Here is a 15,821-nt window from a genome sequence, read left to right on the forward strand (position 1 = left end):
CCTCCGGTGTGCGATGGGGGGCGGGCAGCGGGCTGAGCCAAGAGCAGTGGAGCTGGGCCGACGCTGCCACCTGATCCCATCCAAGTGCGGAGAGGCCAGCGAGCGACCAGCACTCTGCGCGCTGGGCCCCCAGCGCCCTCGGACCCTCAGCGGATTTCGCCGCAAGGTCTGGGGAGATAGCGGCGACCCCCCTCCACGCGGGTCCCGGCAGAGTCCGGTCAGCGTGAGTACTGCAGCGGCCAGCCTGGGGCTGGAGGGGCGGGGGTGGACCGGACCTGAATGAGGGATGCCGGCTGGGGCGGGAGAGTGTCTTGGGGGTCGGCGCCTGAAGAGCATGAGGGAGGGGGGCTCTTGGCCCCTGGCAGAGCAGGAGAGGAATGGGTGAGAGCGCGACGCTGGCCTATCCCTTACTGGGGACCAGATCTTAGTGACCCGATCCCTGGGGAGGTTGGCATGCAATTGAGGGAGTGGGGGCTGGGAGAGTGGGGGACAGTGATGGACAGAGGAGGATGAAGAGAAATCAGAGGCAGGGAGGAGGTGGCCGTGGATGACAGGCAGAGGGGGCTGGGGGGGCGGGGAAGACCTGGCGAAGGCTGGTGGGAAGAAAGGAAGGAAAAGAGGGAGCTGGAAAGACATTTCATCTCCTGGGCCACTAGTGTGCAGCCCTCTCTGCCCTTGGCCCCTTCCCCCTCAGTGCAGTGCAGGGGGCAATTGCCCTCTTCACCTGCGGTGCCATCCTCAGTAAAGAGGCAGTCTCCAGGTCACCCGAGGGTCAGGTCCAGGTGGTGGGGGTCAGGGCGCCCTCCTCCTCCAAGGGCATCCATCTCAGCCCTAGAGCCCCCAGGGAGCGAGCAGAGGGCTTGTGTGGGAGTGGGTGGGCATCCAGACCAGTTTTCAAAGCTTTGGCCAGCCAAGCCATTTCTTCTTTGGTTCCCTGGAGAAAGGAAAGCAATTTGCAAAACCGGGCGGCAGCCTGCGGTAGATTGTTCTGACTAAAATTAGCACTGATTTTCTCACGAGCCCAGGCACCCTGACTTGTCTGGGACACGACTTAGGGAAACTCTTATCGGAGAAGACACAGGGGAGGCTGGGAGAAGTCTGAAGCATGTGAGAGGCAGGAGCCAGGGCCCTTGCTCTCAGTTCTGATCCCAGCAGGCTGCCACCCACCCCCACTGACCTAGGGGTTACCGAGGGAAACCGAGAGCCCCAGGCGGCCCCCTTCCTGGGTGCCGGAGGCCTGACCCTGTGTCCACAACAGGCATCGCGGAGTGAACTTGCCAAGCGAAGGGGCACCCTCCTCCAGCACCCTCTCTCGGGACCTGGAATGTTTAGCCTGGCTGAGTGCCCAACCAGAGGAGACAGGATTACTGCTTTTAAATACCTGAAGGTCTGTCATGGAGAAAAAACTTAAACAGGGTTCCTGTGGCCTAGTAGGGCAGCATGAGCAACTCCCAGTGTGGAAGGTGGAAGGGGACAAGCCGAGGAGGGCGCGACCAGCAGTAGGCTGAGTCCAGCTGTCCCAGAAAGAACTTTTGAAACAGCCGAGGCTGCTCAGAAACGAACCAGGCAGTATCTGCAGGCAGCGAGCCTCCAGTCATGGGCGGGGAACATGCAGAAGCTGCTGCCTACCTTGGAGGACTGGCATCCAGGGAGTTCTTAAGCGGATGATACCCTGTACCCGGTAGGCCGCAGACTGGCTGGCTCCCCAGGGCTAGGCCATGGCAGGGAGTGGGATGGAGGGCACCACCAAGCACCCCATCACCTTTCTCCCTATGGCCTGGTTGAAGCATCTCCCGGGCAAAGTCCCACGGGAGCTGTCCCCAGTCTTGACCTCCTGGGCTAACCTGGAGTCTCTGAAAAATAGACTGGTTTCAGCATCTTAGAATGTATGTAATCTTGGATTGTAGCTCCTGAGTGTATGTACTTTAATGTATGTTTCTTCACCGTTTTCTACTGTTTTAGTAAATGAACCATTTAATTTCTATTGCCAAAAAAAAAAAAGGCTGGTTTCAGTGAGTTGAGCAAAGATAGGAATTGGTGGTCCTCCATGTGGCCCCAGTGAGAAATTCCTGTCTGGTCACCAAGTCCTCTCTGCAGGATAAGTGACAGGGGAGAAGGTGTGTGTCCTGAGAGAGCTCTGACTCCCTCGTGCCTCGCATGGGCAGTGCCAGCCCTCCTCCGCCCCAGCAATCCTTAAAGACGGGGATCTTAGGCTTTCTCTGCTGTGCCCTTGGTTGCCCTCTGTGGCTGGGTGCTTCACATCTCTTGGCTCCGGGAGGATTAACTCTGTCTGCAGGCTGGTGGAGGAAACCAGGTGAGGGGCCTGGAGAGAAGGGAAAGGCATAACCAGGACATCTTTACACCCCAACAAGCTTTAGTGTAATCCAGGATTAATTAGGGGGAGGGGGCGCTAAAGGAGAAGGATGGGAAGCCAGGCCCAGGGGAAGGTCATGGTCAAAGAATTTTCACATTACTTCAACCCTCCCGAGACTGAGGTGTCCTAGTTCCACACGCATGCACATGCCCAGAAGGTTCCAGGCTCCCTCTTCCCTTTGGAGAGGGGTGCATGTGAGGATGAAGCCAAACCCGAACCTGGAGACGGAGGCCCCTGAGACAGAGACCCCCACCCTCACCGGGGGACAGGCATTGCCACTGAAGCTGACTTTCCACTGAAGCTGCCAAGGGTCAGGGTGCCCTTGAGCTAACACATTTATGCGGGGACAGGTGACAGGCCAGACACCAGGCCTCCTCCAGCCTCTCGCTTCTGCTGCTCAGCTGGGATGGAGGCCACCTTCCCCTGGAGAATCTCTGTAGGGCAATGAGCAGGAACCCCCCTGTATTCCCCTCCCAACTCCCAGGTGGCCACCCTCTTCCTTGGCCAGGTGCCTCTCACTGCCATCAGCCGACGGGGCAGCCAGGGTTTCAGGTGTCTGGGGATGGAATTCAGATAGGGTTCCAGGATCTCAAGTCCTTCCTTTCTTTCCCTCATGGATCAGAGGTATGCAGAATTGCAGAGTCTGGGGCAGGGATGGGGAAATCAGTTCTCTGTGGAAGCGGCACACAAGCTGTCTAAGGGCATGGACTCTGGAGCTGGAAGTATCTGGAACCAGATCAGAATCCAGATCCTGCTAATACCAGCTGTGCGACCCAGATAAGTGACACCAGCCCTTAGAGCCTCAGTTTCCTTGTCTGTAAAATGGGAACACCTGTTAGGGCTGCAGCGAGGATTAGATGGAATTAAGTGTGCAGTCGTGTAATACACATAATAAGCCTCTTTCTCATATCAGAGACTCAAGAAGGTGAAGACCTGGTCAGCGTTTCTGAGGAGCTCAATGTCTGGGGAGTCAAGACTAACCCCTGGCTGAAGAAGCAGTCAGGCAAGGAGTCCTATAGGAGAGGAAACCCTGAACTGAGACTTCTGGGCTAAGCCAGGCGCTGGTGCTAAGACCGACATAAATGGCCACGAGACAAAGACGAATTAAGGGCAGGCAGAGAAGCAGAGACCTGGCTCAAGGGAGGGAGTGGCTATAGCCTGAAGGGCTGGCCAGACCCCAGAGCCTGTAATTCCACCCAAGACTGAGTTATCTGGAGCACCGTGGAGATAGGGTCATGGTAACAGGAGGTAGGAATCTGATCTTCCCTGGCCTCTCTGCGCACCCCACCCTTCGTAGCGCTCATTTGCAACAGTCCTGTTGGGGCTCGGCGCCCATCTCCTCTGCCCGCTACAAACCTGTTTTCCTCCTTCTCCTGCCAGGCCTCACAGGAACACTGGCCCTGCTACCGGAGCCCCAGGAGCCCCCATGAGTCCCGGCGAAGGGAGTCCTGGATAGTGAGGCCCTGGCTGATCCAGGGGTGGGTACCCCATCATGCCGCCCATTTTCCAGCGCCTGCAGCAGGCCACCAAGATGAGCCGTAGGAAAATCCTGCTGCTGGTGCTAGGATGCAGCACCTTAAGCCTCCTCATCCACCAGGGGGCGCAGCTCAGCTGGTAAGGGGCGGGGTCTCGGTGAGGGGGCGGGGCCAGGGAATTGCCTTCCTCCAGAGCTCGGCGGCCGGGTTAGCGGATGGGAGCTCTCCTCGCTTCTCGTTCCTTAAACCTGACCGGAGTCCATCTTCTGCTGGGCTTTGCTCTTTCCTGTGTTCTCAAAGCGCTTTCCTACATTCTTTTTAGATCCACACAACCTTCCTGGGAAGGACTTCACTGAAAGTGTTGTGTGTAATGGATGTGGATGTGAAAGTCGCTCAGTCGTGTCCAACATTTTGCGACCCCATGGACTGTAGTCTGTGGATTTCTCCAGGCCAGAATACTGGAGTGGGTAGCCTTTCCCTTCTCCAGGGCATCTTCCCACCCAGGGATCGAACCCAGGTCTCCCACATTGCAGGCGGATACTTTACCAGCTGAGCCACAAGGGAAGCCCAAGAATACTGGAGTGGGAATAGAATACTATCCCTTCTCCAGCAGATCTTCCCGACCCAAGAATCAAACTGGTCTCATGCATTGCAGGTGGATTCTTTACCAACTGAGCTGTCAGGAAAGCCCTGAGTGTGTAAGCTGAGATTCTATTCCAGCCCGAGTCTTTCCCTTGCCATCACTTCTGAGTACCTGGTGGATGGGAGGCAGAGAGGTTGAATATCCTACAAAGTGAAAAAGAACTTTAAGATCAAAAACAGAAGTGGGTAACTCCATATAAACTGCACTTAAGAACTTTATTATGGGTAAGTTACATACAGGCAGGAAGGATCTAGTAGATGGAGGATCCAGAGGCATTCACAGTGGCATGGAAAGGGGTACAGAGAGATTTAAAGGGGGCAAAAGCTAAAAACAGAATGTGACTACACAGGAGTACATCCCCATGGATAGACAGGCAGTGGTGTCCTCCACCCCAGAGTGGGGGGTTGGGGGTTTTGTGGCCATTAACTATCTGCATCAGCAAAAGGCAGTCTTGCAGTTTTCACATGGGATGAAGGCAAGGATCAAGTCTGACAGGGAATTTACCTGGCTTGAGTGCACTTATGAGTAAGCTAAAGCGCAGTTGCACAGAAAAGGAAGGGTGTAGTGCTGCGGGCCTGTGATGGAATCAGTGTACTTCAGCCACACACTCCCAGAGGACTGCAAACAACTTCACACTACTAGTTTTCTGGGCAAGTCTCCTCACTTCTCTGAGCCCGTGTGCTCATCTAGAAAATGACAGTGACACTATGTGTGACCCTGCCAGTCACCCTGACACAGGATACAATGTGATGATGAATAGGAGCCCTGACCCTGCTCCTGGCTCACTTCGTGAACCAAATAAATCCCTGCGCCCCCCTCAGGACCTGTTTGCCATTCTCTACATGGTCATCCATGAGAACAGTGTGAATGGGCCCAGTCCCTCCTGCCAGATGCCTTTCTGGTCTTATGGAGCATCTGTGTAGACATCCTGAACCCAAACCAGAAAGGGAATCTCACTAGCATCCTCAAGGCTGCTTAGAGTTGCCCTTGTTGCCTGATGCTTGCTGCTGCTGCTGCTGCTAAGTCGATTCAGTCGTGTCAGACTCTGTGCGACCCGAAACGGCAGCCCACCCGTCCCTGTGATTCTCCAGGCAAGAACACTGGAGTGTGTTGCCATTTCCTTCTCCAATGCATGAAAGTGAAAACTGAAAGTGAAGTCGCGCAGTCGTGTCCGACTCTTAGTGACCCCATGGACTGCAGCCTACCAGGCTCCTCCGTCCATGGGATTTTCCAGGCAGGAGTACTGGAGTGGGGTGCCACTGCCTTCTCCATGGTAGAAAAGAAACAGGAGAGTGACTCAAAGTCTGGAGTGAACTTACAGGTCACCTAGAACACCCTTGTTTCAAGGACAAGGAGACAGAAATCAAAGTTTCATGAAGGCTAGGATTATGTTTTTTATACTATTATATTTCTGGAGCCTAGAACAGTTCCTAGCACACAGTAAATTAGTAGATGCTTAAGCAAACAAAAAAACTACCTGAATGAATGAATGAGGTTCCAGAGGACTTGATGGGATCATGTAACAAGTTGCTTCAGAGTCCCTGCCACTCATCTACAATGTGAGGAGCCTGTTGTTCAGTCGCTAAGTAACGTCCAACTCTTTGCGACCCCGTGGAATGCAGCACGCCAGGCTTCCCTGTCCTTCACTATCTCCCATAGTTTGCTCAAACTCATGTCCATTGAGTTGGTGACACTATCCAACCATCTCATCCTCTGTTGCCTTCTCCTGCCCTCAATCCTTCCCAGCATCAGGGTCTTTCCAATGAAATGAAGAGCCAGTGGGAAGATAAAAATGAGAAAGACAACAGACAGCAAGAGGATTTGGCGATTTTATCTGAGGTTCTGGACTTACAGAAATGATGTTCCTCCTCCTGTTCTTCAGTTTGTACACCTGTAAAGTGGAATTCCTCAAGGGTCCCCAAGGGCCTTTGTCCCTGTATTATTTTATTTTGCTTTTTGAAAACACTAAGGGTTTACTTGCTTGGCTGTGCTGGCCTTCGTGCTGCACACAGGCTTCCTCTAGTTGCAGCGCACAGGCTTCTGGTTGAGGTGGCTTCTCTGGTTGCAGAACACTGGCTCTAGGTGTGCAGGCTTCAGTGGTTGTGGCTCGGGGGCTCTAGAGCACAGGCCTGGCAGTCGTGGCACAGGGGCTTAGTTGCTTAGCAGCATGTGGGATCTTCCCAGGCAAGGGATCGAACCTGTGTCCCCTGCATTGGCAGCCAGATTCTTAACCACTGGACCAGCAGGGGAATGGCTGTCCTTGTATTATTTTTTATGGGTAACCAAATACCACAAAACTTAAGAGGCTGAAAACATCAAACATTTATTATCTCACTCCTGTGGGTGAGGAATTCAGGCTTGCCCTAGCTGGATGCCTCTGGTTCGAGGCCTTTCACAGAGTTGCAGTCAAGCTGGTGGTTGGAGAAGGCAGTTTAATATGAAGCCCTGATTGGAACGGCTCCCCTTACAAGCTCCTGTATGTGGTTGCTGGGGGAGGCTTCAGTTCTTCAAGCAGGTTGATGATGGACTGAGGGCCTGGCTCCTTGGGGACTGCTGTTCCCACCTGGTACCTCACCCTCACCCCCTGCATGAGTTACCCTACAGACAGTGAGAGAACGACACCAAGACAGTGCCATAATCTTTTTATAATGTAATCTCACAAGTCACACCCCACCAGTTCTGCCCTATTCTAAATACCTGCCTGCCAGTCTTTAGCTGGATGTTATGTAGCTACTAAGTAAAAAGTAAAAGTAAAAAGTCACTCAGTCGTGTCCGACTCTTTGCAACCCCGTGGACTATAGCCTATCAGGCTCCTCAGTCCATGGGATTCTCCAGGTAAGGATACTGGAGTGGGTTGCTATTTCCTTCTCCAGGGGAGAAGTTACTGCTGCTGCTAAGTCACTTCAGTCGTGTCCGACTCTGCGACCCCATAGACGGCAGCCCACCAGGTTCCCCCATCCCTGGGATTCTCCAGGCAAGAACACTGGAGTGGGTTGCCAATTCCTTCTCCAATGCATGAAAATGAAAAGTGAAAGTGAAGTCGCTCAGTCGTGTCTGACTCTTAGTGACCCCATGGACTGCAGCCTACTATGCTCCTCCATCCATGGGATTTTCCAGGCAAGAGTACTGGAGTGGGGTGCCATTGCCTTCTCCAGGAGAAGTTACTAGCAGTCTGTTAATGAAAGAAAGGAATGTCTCAAAAATCAGAGAATGGCACCAGGCCCCTCACCCACAGGATGTATTCTGAGATAATCTTGGCACCAGGAGAGTCATCCCAGGGCATAAAACGATTGATTTGAATCTTGTAGAAACGCAGATTCAGTTCAGTTCAGTCATTCAGTCATGTCCGACTCTTTGTGACTCCATGAACCGCAACATGCCAGCCCTCCCTGTCCATCACCAATTCCCGGAGTTTACACAAACTCATGTCCATCAAGTCAGTGATGCTATCCAACCATCTCTTCCTCTCTCGTCCCCTTCTCCTCCTGCCCTCAATCTTCCCCAGCATCAGGGTCTTTCCCAAGGAGTCAGTTCTTTGCATCAGGTGGCCAAAGTATTGGAGTTTCAGCTTCCACATCTGTCCTACCAATGAACACCCAGGACTGATCTCCTTTAGGATGGACTGGTTGGACTTCCTTGCAGTCCAAGGGACTCTCAAGAGTCTTCTCCAACACCAAGTTCAAAAGCATCAATTCTTCAGCGCTCAGCTTTCTTTATAGTCCAACTCTCACATCCATACATGACTACTGGAAAAACAATAATTTCATTTACACAGATTAGGAGAACAATGTCTGAGTATAACAAACTGGTTTGTCAAGTCAGTTCTGAGCCTAAATCTGAGCTTTTAGGCGGCACCAACTTGAAGATAGAGTCTAGAGTAAATGCGTAGTGCGTTAACATAGCTTAAGACAAACATTTCCATTAAAAAATGCATTGGTTAGCTTAAGATTTAAGAAATGTTAAGTTCAGGTGGAACCAGGTGTCATTATGGCAACAAGGTATTTTAAGAGAAACCTCTTTTTAACTTAGTATAGAGAAGGGGAAAAAATGTAACACTACTTGGTTTCCTCCTGCTGCTTAAAGTGAAAGTGAAGTTCAGTCCTGTTCAACTCTTTGTGACCCCATAGACTGTAGCTTACCAGGCTCCTCCGTCCATGGGATTTTCCAGGCAAGAATACTGGAGTGGGTTGCCATTTTCTTCTCCAGGGGACCTTCCTGACCCAGGGATCGAATCCGGTCTCCCACATTGTAGGCAGACACTAGAGAGATTAAAAATATATATATATCTGACACTTGCAGCCTATTTCCTCCGTTTGGAGACCCTTGGCCTTCCTGCCTGTTACCCTTTCACAGGGACTCCCTGGGGGTGGTCATCTTAGATGCCCGTACCATGCGTGTGTGTACTGTTTCGTGGGTAAAGCCCTGGGCCCATCCCCAGCATCCTTGGGGAGAGGCCAGGTCAAGCGGCACCCTTCTCACACCCTCCTCCCTGCACACCCCGGGGCCCTGCAGGTACCCCAAGCTGTTCCCTCTGAGCTGCCCGCCTCTGCAGGACTCTCCGCCGCGCCCCAAGCACATGACCGTGGCCTTTCTGAAGACGCACAAGACTGCGGGCACGACGGTGCAGAACATCCTGTTCCGTTTCGCCGAGCGCCACAACCTGACGGTGGCCCTGCCGCACCCGAGCTGCGAGCATCAGTTCTGCTACCCGCGTAACTTCTCGGCGCACTTCGTGCACCCGGCCACGCGGCCGCCGCACGTGCTGGCCAGCCACCTGCGCTTCGACCGCGCGGAGCTGCAGCGCCTCATGCCGCCCGGCACCGTCTACGTCACCATCCTGCGCGAGCCGGCCGCCATGTTCGAGTCGCTCTTCAGCTACTACAACCAGTACTGCCCCGCCTTCCGGCGCGTGCCCAACGCGTCGCTCGAGGCCTTCCTGCGCGCGCCCGAGGCCTACTACCGCGCGGGCGAGCACTTCGCCATGTTCGCGCACAACACCCTGGCCTACGACCTGGGAGGCGACAACGAGCGCAGCCCCCGCGACGACGACGCCTACCTGGCGGGCCTCATCCGCCAGGTGGAGGAGGTCTTCTCGCTCGTCATGATCGCCGAGTACTTCGACGAGTCGCTCGTGCTGCTGCGGCGCCTGCTGGCCTGGGACCTGGACGACGTGCTCTACGCCAGGCTCAACGCGCGCGCCGCCAGCTCGCGCCTCGCCGCCATCCCCGCGGCGCTCGCGCAGGCAGCGCGCGCCTGGAACGCGCTCGACGCCGGCCTCTACGACCACTTCAACGCCACCTTCTGGCGCCGCGTGGCGAGTGCTGGCCGCGCCTGCGTGGAGCGCGAGGCGCGCGAGTTGCGCGAGGCCCGAGAGCGCCTGCTGCGGCGTTGCTTTGGCGACGAGCCGGTGTTGCGGCCCGCGGCCCAGATCCGCACCAAGCAGCTGCAGCCGTGGCAGCCCAGCCGCAAGGTGGACATCATGGGCTACGACCTGCCCAGCGGCCGCGCCGGTCCAGCCACCGAGGCCTGCCTCAAGCTGGCCATGCCTGAGGTGCAGTACTCAAGCTACCTGCTGCGCAAGCAGAAGCGCCGAGGAGGCATGCGCCTCCGGCCCGAACCGGTCCTAGACAACCCCCCTCCTCGGCCCATCCGGGCGCTGCGCCCAGGCCACTGAGCTCCCGGTGGGAATCTGGCTCCTGACCTGCCCACCAGGCTCTCTCCTAGGGCTGCCTCTGGGTCCCACCGCCTCAGGGCCCTTTCTCCCGAGAGGGGCTGCAGCAGTAAGTGGAGGCGCATCTCCCTGTTTGAGCCCAGCTCCCAGGAAGGTGTAGGCCCAATCGAACCCCGGGCCACTCTCTCCTTTGTCCTGACTGGTTGGTGGCTTTGCCAAGAGATTTAAGGCCCATTCAGAACTGCCCACCCTGCCTTCTTAAGGGGATTGAGGATCCCCCCACCTATCTTTTCCAAGTGGATGAGTCCATGCCACAGAGAGGGACTGAGCTCTGGGAAAGGCTACTCTGCCTGTCAGCGTCCCCGGCTCTTGCTCTTCCTGCCAGGGGTCAGGCCCCCACACTGTCCGTCTTCCAGGTTCCACCCTCCTAACAGACCTAAGCTGCTCCCAGACCCCCAGAACCAAAAGTTCTTGGGGTGGGCCTTTTGTTTGGTTGGTTTTCCTTTTTTAAATAAAATATTTTAAAATGTGCATGTTGTATGTCAGTCATTAAAAGCCAGTTCCCCCCTCTTTGAGGATGAGGCAGATGCCTAAGGATAGATGTGGCTGTTACCATGAGAATGGGGACCCAGTGAAACCGAGCAGGATCTTGTGGGGCTCCTGGACATAAAAGCCATTCCATGTCTCCTGTTTCTTGTTTGAAGCAGCAGACTCCAGCCTCCATGACCTTCCCTGAGTTCCAAAGGGCAGATTTCAACAGTTGCTCATCAAACAAGATAGAGGATGCAGAGACAAGAGAGGAGCAGCAGCCTGGGGGCAGGGTCCTGGTTCTACCTCAAGGGATACCATTATGTGTATCTTTTGAGCTCTTTATAGAATTAAAGGCTTCCCAGGTGGCTCAGAGGTTAAAGCATCTGCCTGCAATGCGGGAGACCTGGGTTCGATCCCTGGATCGGGAAGATCCTTTGGAGAAGGAAATGGCAACCCACTCTAGTATTCTTGCCTGGAGAATCCCATGGACGGAGGAGCCTGGTGGGCTACAGTCCACGGGGTCGCAAAGAGTCAGACATGACTGAGCGACTTCACTTGCACTTTCTATAGAATTAAAACCTCCAATAAATGGCAGCTATCAGCATTCTTCATTCCAGAGAAGACCACCTGAGGCCAGATTAAAGACCAGAGAAATCTCTCAAGAGACTGTTGTTCAGTCGCTAAGTCCTGTCTGGCTCTTTTCATGACTGCAGCACACCAGGCTCCTGTGTCCTCCACTATCTCAGGAGTTTGCTCAAATTCAAATGCATTAAGACAGTGATGCTATCTAACCATCTTATTCTCTGCCACCCCTTTCTCCTTTTGCGTACAATCTTTCGCAGCTTCAGGGTCTTTTCCAGTGAGTCAGCTCTTTGAATCAAGTGGCCAAACTCTTGGAGCTTCAGTGACAGTCCTTCCAATGAATATTCAAGTTGATTTCCTTTAGGACTGACTGGTTTGATCTCCTTGCAGTCCAAGAGTCTCTCAAGAGTCTTCTCCAACACCGTAATTGGAAAGCATCAATTCTTCAGCACTCAATCTTCTTTATGGTCCAAATCTCATATCTGTACATAACTACTGGAAAAACCATAGCTTTGACTGTATGGACCTTTGTCAACAAGTGATTTCTCTGTTTTTTAATACAGTATCTAGGTTTGTCATAGCAGTCCTTCCAAGGAGCAAATGTTTTTTAATTTTCTTCAAGAGATGGAAATACCAGACCACCTGACCTGCCTCCTGAGAAATCCGTATGCAGGTCAAGAAGCAACAGTTAGAACTGGACATGGAAAAACAGACTGATTCCAAATAGGGAATGGAGTACATCAAGGCTGTATATTGTCACCCTGCTTATTTAACTTACATGCAGAGTATATCATGAGAAATGCTGAGCTGGATGAAGCACAAGCTTGAATCAAGATTGCCAGGAGAAATATCAGTTACCTCAAATATGCAGATGACACTACCCTTTTGGCAAAAATCGAACAAGAACTAAAGAGCCTCTTGATGAAAGTGAAAGAGGAGAGTGGAAAAGTTGGCTTAAAACTCAACTTTCAGAAAACTAAGATCATGGCATCTGGTCCCATCACTTCATGGCAAATAGATGGGGAAACAGTGCAAACAGTAACAGACTTTATTTTGGGGGGGCTCCAAAATCACTGCAGATGGTGACTGCATGCATGAAATTAAAAGATGCTTGCTCCTTAGAAGGAAAGTTATGACCAACCTAGACAGCATATTAGAAAGCAGAGACATTGTTTTGCCAACAAAGGTCCGTATAGTCAAAGTTATGGTTTTTCCAGTACTCACGTATGGATATGAGAATTGGACTATAAAGAAAGCTGAGTGCCGAAGAATTGATGCTTTTGAACTGTGGTGTTGGAGAAGACTCTTGAGAGTCCCTTGGACTGCAAGGAGATCCAACCAGTCCATCCTAAAGGAAATTAGTCCTGAATATTCATTGAAGGGACTGATGCGGAAGCTGAAACTCCAATACTTTGGCCACCTGATGCAAAGAACTGACTCACTGGAAAAGACCCTGATGCTGGGAAAGATTGAAGGCAGGAGGAGAAGGGGACGACAGAGGGTGAGATGGCTGGATGGCATCACCGAATCGATGGACATGAGTTTGAGTAAGCTCTGGGAGTTGGTGATGGACAGGGAAGCCTGGTGTGCTGCAGTCCATGGGGTTGCAAAGAGTCGGACATGACTGAGCGACTGAACTGAACTGAACTGAACCTATTTTTTACCTACAAGAGTCATAGAGATCAAAATTCTGTAAACAGGTTCAATCCCTGGTTGGGGCACTAAGGTCCCACAAACCACGTGGTGTGGCCCCAAAGATTCCACATCCTGAGGGGCAATGAAGCCCGTGAGCCACAACGACTGAGCCCTTGTGCCCCAACTCCTGAGGCCTGCATGCTCTAGAGCCTGTGCTCTGTACAAGAGAAGCTCTGCACTGCACTGCGACTAGAGAGTAGCCCCTGCAGCAATGAAGACCCAGCACAGCCAAAAACAAACGAATAAATATAAACATTTAAAAAAATTAAGTTACTGTATCAGCCAGGATTTAATCAGAGAAACAAAATTACTGGGAACGATTACGTGTAGTCAAGATGTATCCTAGGGATAAGACCCTGCGTAATTGTGAGAGCTGATCATAGAAGACTGCTGTGTTTGCTTCTGGTGCTGGAGCTCAGAGACAGCAGGCAGACTGTTGGAAAGCATGTGATGCGAGGTGAGGGAAGCAAGAACAGACTGGCACCTGTGAGGACTAGCTAGCACCCACAGGATGGACCAGAACCCAGTCAATCTCTCACTGCACCTAAGCCTCTAACTTGAATGAAGCAGACGGTTCACAGGAGAAGCTGGCACTCTATCTGGGAGCTGAACGTGCGCCTGGAACAAGAGCAGAAGCAGGAGGAAATGTGGACCCAGCTATTGCCCGATGCCAACATGCTGAGCCAGCAAGTGAGGGTCACTGCGAGAGAGGTGCCACCACTTCCGGGGCCCCTGCACCAACCTGCCTCATGGAAAAAAGGATGCAACTCCTGTTTCACTTTACTTTCCAAATCTTACACAAAATGTCACTTGTAGGCCACATTAACAGAACTATGCAGGGAAGAGAATTCTGGGAAATAGATCCAGCTTAGTTAAAATGACACAGTACAAATTCACCGCAGTTTCAGATGTTAATTTGAAAATTATTACCCATGGAGACCAATTAGCACCAAAGGATTTTCGAGATGAAAGGTCACATTCCTGAGGCCCTCAGCTTCATGCTGTGGTTGTTTCCCCTGTCCCAGAATTGATTGTGAGATGAGTGCTCAGTAGCTGGCAGACTCCCATCGGCTCCCTGCCACTGCAGTGTGGACGAATATGGGAATGAGGACCAAAAGGAAAGCCCTGGGGTTGTCCCCTCCTCCGCCAAGTTGTACACCAGGTTACACCACAACCCTGAAGAACCCACAGAGATGAGTGCCACCATTAAGGGTTTGAGAGATGCAAGAGTGGCGGTGATGCCAGTCATATTCCTACCTGTTTGCAGGTGGAAAAAGCAAACTTAGTGTGGCAATGCCAATAACAGCTGCAATTCTATTTTAAACCATAAAGAAGGCTGAGTACCAAAGAACTGATGCTTTCAAACTGTGGTGCCGAAGAAGACTCATGAGAGTCCCTTGGACAGAAAGGAGATCCAACCAGTCAACCCTAAAAGAAATCAACCCTGAATATTAATTGGAAGGACCGATGCTGAAGCTCCAATACTTTAGCCACCTGATGTGAAGAGCTGACTCATTGGAAAAGACCCAGATGCTGGGAAAGATTGAGGGCAGGAGAAGGGGATATGATGGTTGGATGGCATCGTTGAACAATGGACATGAGTTTGAGCAAACTCAGGGAGACAGTGAAGGACAGGGAAGCCTGGCATGCTGCAGTCCATCCGGTCACAAAGATTTGGACACCACTTAGTGACTGAACAATAACAACAAAGTATTTTTTAAATGTATTTATGCATCTTTTTGGTTGTGCTGGGTCTTAGCCACAGCACACAGGATCTTCAGTCTCTATTGTGGCATGCGATCTTTCAGTTCCAGTATGTGGGATCTAGTTCCCTGACTGGGGATTGAACCCAGGCTCCCTGCATTGGGAGTTCAGAGTCTTAACCAACTGACCAAGTGGTTAAGGGAAATCCCACACTGCTGCAATTCTAGATTTGAGATCTTTATTGGAGAAAATCAATAAGCCCCAGCAGCAACTGCTATTGAACTAGCTTTCTCTTATATTCCCATGGGTATAGGAAATTACACTGCTTTTACCTAGCAAAGCTAACAGTATACCTTTACTGTCTTGTCTTTAGATTATTGCCATTCTCCTGCAAACTGCTAGGTCCAAAGGGACTTTGACAGTCTTGCCAGCACAGAGAACACACTCAGTCGATGCCATTATGCTAACTGGACACGATGAGCAGGAAACAACAATCCCCTTAGGTGCCCTAGACATATGTGTGCCAGAGAGTTGGAGATGAAAATTCGAGGGCCTGCCACATCGGGAAAGTTTCCAGCGGTCCAGAGGGCTGCGGAATGTTGCATATCTCTTCTAATGTGAGAGACGAGTTGCTGTCACTTCTATCATATGCCACAAACAAAGAGGAGCAGTGTGTGGTGTGCCTTTTGGGTTTTGGAGTCAACACAGATCACAAGTTGTTTTCACTCAATTTCTGGGTAACCTGTAAATCTGACAATGTTCTATCTGAATCTCAAAAAAGCTCTTCAAGTGCCCAGGCTGTGGTGCAAGCTGCCTACCACTTGGGCACTATGCCTAGTAGATCCACGTGTCTGACTTAGGTGTCAGCCAAAGACTCCATGTGGCATCTCTGGCAACCCCCAACAGGAGGATCACTGCTAAGACCTCTGGAATCTTGGTCATGCTATCTCTGCTGACAACTATTCTATCTCTGCAAAAGCAGTTTCTGGCTTGCTACTGGGCCTTAATAAAGGCTGAATGCCTGATTTATGGAACACCATGTGATTATCAGACCCAAGTGTTCATCATAAACTGGGTGTTATCTGACCTACAGAACCATGAAACTGGATTTTCACGGTTGCATCTCATTAGAAACTTCCCTCGTGG

At 51.9% G+C, this 15,821-nt stretch overlaps 1 protein-coding gene across 3 annotated transcripts; it reads left to right on the forward strand.

Moving 5' to 3' along the window:
- GAL3ST3 (galactose-3-O-sulfotransferase 3) lies at window positions 1-10,694 on the forward strand. 3 transcript variants are annotated; one of them, XM_027532290.1, is made up of 3 exons: window positions 1-223; window positions 3,755-3,988; window positions 9,045-10,694. In XM_027532290.1, exons 2-3 carry the CDS (start codon window positions 3,941-3,943, stop codon window positions 10,164-10,166), a joined length of 1,170 nt encoding a protein of 389 aa, XP_027388091.1. In that variant the 5' UTR covers window positions 1-223; window positions 3,755-3,940; the 3' UTR covers window positions 10,167-10,694. The 3 variants fall into 3 exon arrangements, with proteins under 3 accessions (XP_027388091.1, XP_027388088.1, XP_027388089.1); XM_027532287.1 differs by having other exon boundaries at window positions 2-223; window positions 9,005-10,694; XM_027532288.1 differs by having other exon boundaries at window positions 2-217; window positions 9,005-10,694.
- Window positions 10,695-15,821: the final 5,127 nt, after the last annotated feature.

The sequence above is a fragment of the Bos indicus x Bos taurus genome, chromosome 29 (genome assembly GCF_003369695.1).
Source record: "Bos indicus x Bos taurus breed Angus x Brahman F1 hybrid chromosome 29, Bos_hybrid_MaternalHap_v2.0, whole genome shotgun sequence".
NCBI classification, from domain to species: domain Eukaryota; kingdom Metazoa; phylum Chordata; class Mammalia; order Artiodactyla; family Bovidae; genus Bos; species Bos indicus x Bos taurus.